This window comes from Ostrea edulis, chromosome 8 (genome assembly GCF_947568905.1).
Source record: "Ostrea edulis chromosome 8, xbOstEdul1.1, whole genome shotgun sequence".
Lineage (NCBI taxonomy): Eukaryota > Metazoa > Mollusca > Bivalvia > Ostreida > Ostreidae > Ostrea > Ostrea edulis.
The window spans coordinates 46,525,065-46,534,942 of NC_079171.1; the positions used below are offsets into that span (position 1 = coordinate 46,525,065).

Below are 9,878 nucleotides of genomic sequence, written 5' to 3' on the forward strand. Positions count from 1 at the left end.
GTCGAAAGATGATATCTTTTTTTAAGGTGTACAAAATTGACAAAATATCACCCAAGAGAAACCAATGCTATATGTCAAGCAGGAACGACTGGGACATTCAAATTAAACTTTGCACAATGTATCGTTGCATGGAAAGAAATTCAATTCCATCCACTTTAAATGTTACATCCCTTGGCATTTCCAGGGATCAGTATTACCCTATTTTCGATTCTCCAATTTCTGTAGCATTTGAGATTGAACATTGCTATCTGCAGCTTTTCAACTCTCTACAATGGCGGGGTAATTAATAATTATCAGAAATTTCAAGTTATATAACCAATGTTATCTTTCGTTCGTGTACCTATTAGAAAAGAACTAATATTGGAATAGTGAAAAACAAAATGGAACTAGATAAAATATTTTCTCCTTTTCAACATCAGTTTATAGTTGGGACTCAGATGTGTTTAAATCATGATAATGATCTCACAAAGACATCGTGAAAGGAGGACTGAATTTTTCATATGTTTATTTTGGGAAACCGCTTCTAAATATTATCGTTTGTTTCATATTCAAAATATGGCGGATAAGATGACTAGGAGGGGAAAACACAATCTTTTCGCTGGTGGCGGTGATAAAATAATCAAATCAGGGTACAAGGGAACAGTCTCAAGTGATATGAAACATGTCATATAACATTTTACTCATTAGCAAGTTGTGTTGGTAAATAGGACTGTTATAACGTAAGGTGAAGATAACGAACAGTGATCAATCTCATAACTCCTGTAAGCAATTCAAAATAGATAGTTGGGCAAACACGGACCCCTGGACACACCAGAGGTGGGATCAGGTGCATAGAAGGAGTAAGCATCACCTGTTGACCGGTCTCATCCGCCGTGAACCCTATATCCTGACAATACGATTTGCAAAATGCAGACTTTAAACGAGACTGTTGAAAACAAGTGTAGCTTCAATTCATATATCAGAAGCTTGCCTCGACTTAAAAACTGACCATACGTAGAGCAATTATGTGCGTATGAAATAAGTTAAGATACATAAACACCATATTCAGGTGATAATGGAATATTGCTACAAAATATGATAATTTGATGCCGTTTTGACAGTATATTTTTGGGAAATTATTTTATCTAGATTTTGAAATGAATTACCTTCATAATGTTTTCTTCATGCAAAATATACTTTGGGGCAGTATTCTTCTGGTATACACGATGCTATTGGTTTCTTCCAGAATGTGACGGTGGCATGTACGGCGCAGGCTGCACACAGAAATGTGGTTCCTGTCTAAACAACAAACAGTGTCATCATGTTAACGGCACGTGTTTGATTGGCTGTTCTTCAGGATACCAGGGAGGACATTGCAAGGAGAGTGAGTTTTATATTTATTATGTATTTATTGTAAGACTGCATGTAATTGGTATATAATAGATATTGTAAGACTACATGCAATTGGTATATAATAGATATGTATAAATCATGAAGTACAGTTACTTGTTCATCGAAGTAGCCGTCACAAAATTTAACACCTTGCGAGTAAACACAGTGACAAAGTGAATAACAAGAGTGTTTATGCACAAAAATTGAGGTACTGTACATTTTAAAATTATTTTCATCTAAGCTATTTATTCATGTATATTTGCAAAACAATGATGACAGAACACGAGGTATTTCATGTTTTGTTATGAGTAAATGCTTTGCCATGTGAACAAAATATAGAAACGGCAAAATACATACATGTATGAATATACTAACACCTTTAGTCGTCTTTGATACTTTATAACTTTGATAATTATAATGTTATAACGCTTTAACGTAAACAAAATAATGATTCACCAGACTGTCCCAGTGGGTATTTCGGTATCAATTGTGAGAACAGCTGTACCGTGTACTGTGGTAGAAATGGTAGTTGTGATCAGACCACCGGGATATGTGATGGAGGATGTGAGGAGGGGTTTATCGGGCCTCTCTGTGGTACAGGTAACAAAATAAAGAATTATCTATCTTTCCGTCTTAATTGTTTGATAAGTGACGGCCATCTGTTCTACAATATGAGCAAAATCCAAGTTGTTGTTTTTTTTTGTTTTTTTTGTTTTTTTTTGGTTGTTTTTTTTAAATGATAAAAGGGATAGCTATTATGATGATTTAGTTCCACCCTGAAACCAGGGATCATGAAAATTTCAACTTTGGTAAATTACTACCCGCACCTATAAGTCTATGTTTTTGAATGTTTTACATTTAAACACAATATGATCAGCCATCTTTATAGATAATTTCTATATTCAGACAAACGAACCACTTCTCGATCTATGTTGAATAACACTTATCTTACAATACAATGTTGAATTAAAAGCTAACACTGATAACACTGTATCTATCTGCGTTTTCCATCCATAGTTTGAAGATTTGTAAGATTGATCAGTGTTCGTTATCTTCACCTTTCCTATAAGAAAAACAAGAAGTGTATAAAATGAATCGGTCTACAAGTTAAAGCATATACATGATTCTAACTTGCCTTTGAACACCGTAAAACCCTCATTATGTTCTGCAATGCCACCATGTAAATTACTAAACCAAAAATACATGCACCAAATTCTGAAACTAAAAATAAAGATCTTAAACAAACGTCGTTGTTTAAAAAAAAACTATTGTGAATAAAACAATCCAAATATTCTTCAATTGATATTTATACAAATGATACAAATGACCAAAATATAGCCGCTGCTGCTGCAGTAATCACAAACGACGTTTTCTCTGCATGACGTCCGAATGAAGTAAGAATTTATACCACCAAAGCAAAGACCACACAGCCTGCCTTTGAATACATTGAAAATGTATAATGATATTTTACTATATTCACAGACTCCATATCTTGTCTACAATTAATGTGCAACATGAACATTGATCATGCATACATTCTAGATATTGTAAACCAGTACTATCGTCTACCTAAATAAGGTAAATGGTTGAGTTCTGCTAGATTCCAAATCATATTGGTATCTACGACAACACCACAACGCAGTGGCAAAAATGCACTTTAATAGAATATTGTACGTAAAGCAGATATGAAATACTCTGTGGTTTCTATGATTTCGGGTTCACTTACTGGGATACATTTAAACGACATATGAATGCAAGTGAGCATTGTATATAAATAATGCGTCCTCGATACATTGATGCCTTAATTTGTTTTAGTACGGTTTTGTTTTAGAGGTATTATTTTCCCCTATAGTTTGAAATAAATTATTTCAATAAATACCAAAGTACAGCAACTTTTAATACTTCTAAATATTGCGTCTTATCATTTATTATTGCTGAAATAGTTTATTACTTTTATTTACAGAAGAGTTATCATCCCGCATTACAAGTTGTACAGATGACAACACCGCCACCATCATAAGTATTGTAGTATCTATTTTTATAGTGCTTATTGAAAGTATCATCAACTTCCTGATGTGGAAGAGAAATCAGAGTAAGTATAAAAAGTTAGATGTATGTACATTACAGGAAACAATAATAAAAATGTCGATTGTCTTTCCTTCACAGATTTTCCTTAATATTGAGCACTTAAAACAAACACATAAAAAGCGAAAATTAATTTCAAACATAAAGTGAAGATCACGAACAGTAATCCATCTCACAAATCACATGGAGAATACAAAATTAAAGGGATAGCAAACACGGAACTCTGGGTGGATTTGGTGTCTACGAAGAGTAAGCAGCCTTTGTTGACCGGTCATACCCGCTGTCAGCCTTTTATCTCGTCAATCAAACTCAGTTACAGAATGACATATAATTTGTTATGAAACATAACAGATAACTTTTTTAATTATTGACAGGTTGTACCTGCAAACTAGATCATTATAAGTGCAAAATAATTTATGAAATGTTTACTTTAAACGATACTTAAATCTCTGAAGCATCAAGTTATTTGTCAGTAGTCTGCTTCAGTTTGAAATTGATCATACGCAGATGATGCTCACGTATATCAAATCAATTAAGAAACAGAAACAGCAACATCAACAATATTGAAAAAAATACAAATGTCATATTGTAAGATACACTACCTGTGTATATTAGCTCCAAAATATCCTCACATTATAAATTTTGTGTACCCTTAACGTCAGTATCCATGAAATATATATCTTATAGACAATTGTTTAATACATGTTTATGATATTGTTATTTCAGCAGAATACGCAAAGAAAGGGTAACTATCACATTTGATTGTATACTTCATTTCTGTAAGACACGTTTAAAAAGTTGTTAATTAATCGGATACATTACAAGGTATATTTTATTGATTTCAGAGAAAACTGTAGAAGTGAAACAAGGAGTGCTCACAATTCAGGTAAAAGTATCTTTTTGTCACGAAGGTGATAGTTTTAAAGATTTGCAAACTTTATCTTAATGCATTCCAGCTTGTAGGCGATTATTGTTGATGAATTGTTACACGTGCATATCATTAACATTCTAAATATTTCATGTTCAATAATGAAACTAATATTTCGTTGTTTTCTGTTTACTCTGTTTTACAACGTGTTATCTCAAACGATGCTTGATCTGAAAGTGGAGTGACGGGATGCTGTAAACAATGGAGAACCACATTTGCACAAATTCAGCACTTGACATAATATATTCTTACACAACGTTACTCACCGTCAAATCGTGCTACATTTTATTCATATGTGGATTGTTTATTTACTTTCCGAGCTCCAGATAAGGGGGAAGAGTTGCTCTATTATGCATTGCTTTGTGAAATACGCAGTGCAAATAAAACAGAGTACACATACACATTGAATTTGTAGATATGCATAACACTCTGAAATATATTTTCTTCCTATAAAATACTCATGATTTTGAAAACGAATTAAAATTAACATTGATTTCTGACTTTTCTTGAAAGGCATATAGATTAACATACATATCTTCGTACATTTTGCTGGTAGTCTGAAATAAAATATGCATTTATTTAAAAGTTTGGGGAGGGGAATGTGTACTACACTTTGTCTTTGAAAAAATACCGTTAGGATCTCGGGACTTTCATAAAAACATTAACAAGAGAGGACTGCAAATTCGTTTTCACTGATAAGAGATGGAATTTTCATTGGTTTCTGTTTTTAATTTCCATTTTCCTAGTAAACTCAAAAAAGAAAAAAAAAGATACTTCTGAATTCTGGAAACTTTCAAAGTGAAGTCATGGTCCTATGGTTGTTAGTTCTTTAAATTTTGATTTGGATAACATGGAGTGGCATATGTTATTTCGACATTTAGTCCTTATCATGTAAATTATATATGTCTTGTGTAATATATCAGCGATATGTAAATTGCACAAATGTAATTTTTATGGAAGGAGCACTTGACCCCTTGTATTGTAAATTATTAAACATATGGGATACTTGCTTATAATCACTTGTACGATTGACCATATCTCTGACACGTGTCACAAAACTGTGGTAAACAGTAACGTCAACCAATCTGCAGTTTTTTTTCATCTAATGAGGCGGACATTCATGTTTCTTAATTTATATGAGTTAGGGTAGATCACATTTTAAAACTTGATACCACATGCTAATTCTACTTTCGCTTTTTAAATCATTGAATAATTTGCTACAGATGAAAATAAATTACTTGCTTATTTGGTCAAAGTAAAAATTGTACTTAAGATTTTGTGTCTCACCCAAAATCACGACTATGAAGCATGCGTCTCATACGGTTAAAATATTGTGTAATGGAACATAATGATCGGCGTGTCAGTTTCCAGAAAAACCTTTTAAATATGCTTTCACGGACAAGTGAACTTTGATTATTGTATCCAGTCACCTGTAGTATAAGCTGTTGTGATTTCTGAGAATTGTAAACGCCGAAAATGTCACTTTGATACCACGTTTACTGCATGCATTTGAATTTGAGATGTAATGCAGTGTCAGTTACCTATGCTGTTACGTTTGTTTTCTGCAATTTCTTTTATAAATCAACATCTCGCATTAAAACTCGGGTCAAATTGTTTTATTTCATTCTCAGATATACCAAGCGGTTCAAATCGGTATGTATGTGTTGAATTGTTTAGGGAATGAGCTTAATATTGAGGTGGTTTATAAGCAAGACTACCTTATAGTATTCACTATCCAACATTATAGTAATATATTGACACTATGGTAGAGGACACATTATATCAAACAAATTATTTTATTACTTAAATTAATGAACATAAGGATGGAATCGGTAATTTTCAGAAAATTTGAAATGAAACTGAAATTTGTATCACGTGTATTTCTCAATAACAGGGTTGAATCCCCGTATGCAGAACTGGGAGACTGTGACAAACCGAACACGTATGAGGAACTTCACCATTATACCGAATCTACCGGGAAAGTCTAAGACGAGTTATTTGTACTGCAGTTATTTCCACCGTACTTAGTTTTCTATGATGAACTTTCACATAGAACGTATAGCCGGAAAAGTCTAAGACGAAGATATATATTATTTTTACTGCATTTATTTCCACCGTATTTAGTTTTCCATAATGAACCTTCACATATAATGCATTACATTTTTGACGTCGAACGTCCAATGCATTTCATTTCGTTGTCCACAACACTGACCGTTGATGAGTGTGTGCAATCTAATGTCTCAATGATTTGTGAACATATGAAGAGAGTACGTGGGATAAAACTGTTGAATAATTACTGATATCTTACATGAACGGTGTGAACCTGTCTTTATATATTTTGAATGTATATATATTGTTATAATATCATTGGCGCCCTAGCGATTATATTACATGACAAAATGACCGTGATTAACTGAAAACTCACGGGAAAACATGATAAATTGTAATTGTATGTATTGGAATCTATCAATGTTATTTTCATTAATTTATTGGATCAAAGAAGTACTTGCGGTTTTGGCGAAATTCTGCCAAGCTTTTATGAGGAAAAATTAGTTTGCGTTGCAGATATTTTCTTCTTTAATTTTTAAAAGAAAAACTCATACAGGTACTTATTCTCAAACACATATGAAAATCAACTAATACATGCGTATGCGTAGTACATAATTAAATAAAGTAAGGGTCATGAAGCTATTTGTGATGTTTTCTGATGGTTTTCTATGGATAAACCAGTGAAATTTAACAAATATTTCGTCGTCGTCCGGAAGACTTTTTGTATGGCTTGAAAATTTACGAAGAAACTGACAATTCCTCTTAATTTCATCCCAGACGACGACGGAAGAAGGGTTAAAATGTCAATTGGAAGATGTTTACAGAATTGTCATCATGACGTAATTTCGAGTGATGAAATTCCCACTTCTTGGCAGTTGAAGAGGTAACGGGAATCATTGGGGTAGTACATGTATTTTCAAAAAATATATGCTGATCGGATATTTATTTAAAGGGTTTAACATTTATTGGAAACATAATAATAAAAAAATGAAAAAATTCCGGATGTATTTAAGTCAATCTTACATACCGGATTTCATATGTGTTGTTATTGCCAGTGTAAAGATAACGGTGTATATATAAGACCTACCAAAGCTCCATGAGAATTCATGTTACACACAGGATAATCAACATTTAAATATTTTATCTGATGATGAATGAATAATTTCACAAACAATGTATTCGTTGAAAATTTAAGCATTATATTAACTATGTGCATACATTTCATTAAATATAAAACAACATGTGATATCAACAGTAGACGACAATGTTTTACTTAGACCAATTTCACCCAAGGCGCGTACGTACATCAATGATATTTAGTGGACGTGTGAAATTTTTAAGAAAGTATACAATTGTAATCCGCGAATATAATTTTTTACGTACCACCCCTCCCCTCAACATTTCAAAAAGGACGATACGTGTCTAGTGATACATTGTACCATTCTTGTCTACTGATTGTGTGTTGTAGCATTGTAACATTATTGTATACTGATTTTGTGTTGTAACATTGTACCATTCTTGTCTACTGATTGCGTGTTGTAGCATTGTATCATTCACCATATTTGTTTTAACAATTGTTTTTACACATTTTTATTACTTGTGTAAACAAATTTCATCATCAGAAATTTAACTGTAAAATAAAATTCGAGGTTATTCTTCAATTTAAATCCCAGAATGTCACACTATAGTGCCCAGGTATGCGCGTTAGCTGCAAACATACTAGCGTACATTGTATATGTTATCGCCCGAGAGTGCTACAATGCAGCTGCAATGGAGGGAATTCCAACAACGAATAACTATTTCTCTCCGATCTAAGTTGTCTCTTTTTTAAATTCACAAATTATATGTTTTAGGAAGCTTAAACACCAGATAACACTAATTTATCCACGTTTTAAACAACGCCATATCTCACTGATTTATGATATATAACAAGGCTTGTAATTCAATCCACCCCTTTTCGTACCCCATGAGAGATATTTCACGATTAAAAATATATATATTGCTTACCAGCTGGTTTCATAGCCCCCTTCACTTCCGGTAATTTTCTTTATGATTAAAATTCTCTAATAACAACTACCTACCCGTTGTATGTTTTAAAATGGAAGTACTATCAGCCCCGTCAGTGTTATTGACAATGCGCTTTCTTTCTATATAATGGTAAAGAAGTTCGATTTGTTGACACCCTCCTCTCTCTCTCTCTCTCTCTCTCTCTCTCTCTCTCTCTCTCTCTCTCTCTCTCTCTCTCTCTCTCTCATATGGTAGGCAGTCGAAACGGTATACAGTAGTGAAAAATTAAGTTTAAACGATGAATGAAGTGATGTTTTGAGGATTTGGTATATTGAGTACGTGCTTTATTTGAATAGCTTTCGGCATTGGGTTCAAACTCACTACGTCCCGGTTACGGAGCGAATGTTATACCACTGATTTCCGCGACCGTTTCATGATTATCCCCCCTCTGAAATTGTATTTCTAGTTTCTCAGGAAAAAAAAACTGCGGTTTTTTTTCCTGAGCATACCTATAACATGACATTTTGCTCCAAATGCCAAGCGTATGCTATCGAGAGTCTACATTTATGATGTTTTATCATCAAATTTCATGGAATATTGCGTATGCCTATTAAAACAAATACCGATGAATTCCATTGTGTTCCGGTTCGTGAAATACTACATTGGTTATTACACAAACTGTGTATGAAATTATGTGATTTGAGTGTGAGCTACCTTTGGTATCGTCATCTTGTTTTCTCTCAAATGCACGCAGGACTCTAATAAATATAAACATTTTTTTTCTTAGAATCCGCCACAATAAAGAGATTTGGAGACATAAATAAGAAATCGCTGTTACCAGTGTATCAATACTTCTTTAATTTCGTGTTCGGGCCATTATATTTCTGGAATAGAAAAGCTTTCTGCGAATACCTGCAGTTCTTGTCCTGCGCGGCATATCTGATGTGGTTTCAATTTACATTTAATACCCATTCAAATCAGTACAAGAACCAATAATTTCAAATTTATTAAAAATGAATAATTCTATGCGTGATACAGTTTTTATTTTCCTACCAAGAACATCCCTTGGGAGAATTCTCGAATATTGCAGATGTACGTCAAAGTTGGTGACGTCGATAGTTTAATATAGAATATCCCGTTGAATATATAACAGCTGCTATGGTAGATTAAGAATAACAATGGTCATTTTCATTATGTCACATTCTCAAATACCAGATTTAATATTTTTGTGAATGTTCATGTCAGGGCAGATTTTGGCTAAACCGTACCTTGTTCTTCTTCACCCCCCTTAGGCACTTAGGATACAACGACTTAGCAAAATCACACTGTGGCTTCTTTGCTAGTTACACAAATTAATTATAGGATCCAGTGATGTAGATGGGGGAGGGGTGTTATCCAAAAATGATTCGATAAAAACACGTGTAACACCCAGTGCCAG

The 9,878-nt window shown here is 33.3% G+C and overlaps 1 protein-coding gene across 1 annotated transcript in view; it reads left to right on the top strand.

Moving 5' to 3' along the window:
* Positions 1 to 8,094, top strand: part of LOC130049716 (neurogenic locus notch homolog protein 1-like) — a 60,858-nt gene extending 52,764 nt beyond the window's left edge. The window contains exons 15-20 of the mRNA XM_056147661.1: positions 1,226 to 1,363; positions 1,831 to 1,971; positions 3,335 to 3,463; positions 4,183 to 4,201; positions 4,302 to 4,342; positions 6,279 to 8,094. Coding sequence (XP_056003636.1) covers positions 1,226 to 1,363; positions 1,831 to 1,971; positions 3,335 to 3,463; positions 4,183 to 4,201; positions 4,302 to 4,342; positions 6,279 to 6,412 — 602 coding nt within the window. The 3' untranslated portion in view covers positions 6,413 to 8,094. The remainder of the gene's footprint in view (positions 1 to 1,225; positions 1,364 to 1,830; positions 1,972 to 3,334; positions 3,464 to 4,182; positions 4,202 to 4,301; positions 4,343 to 6,278) is intronic.
* Positions 8,095 to 9,878: the final 1,784 nt, after the last annotated feature.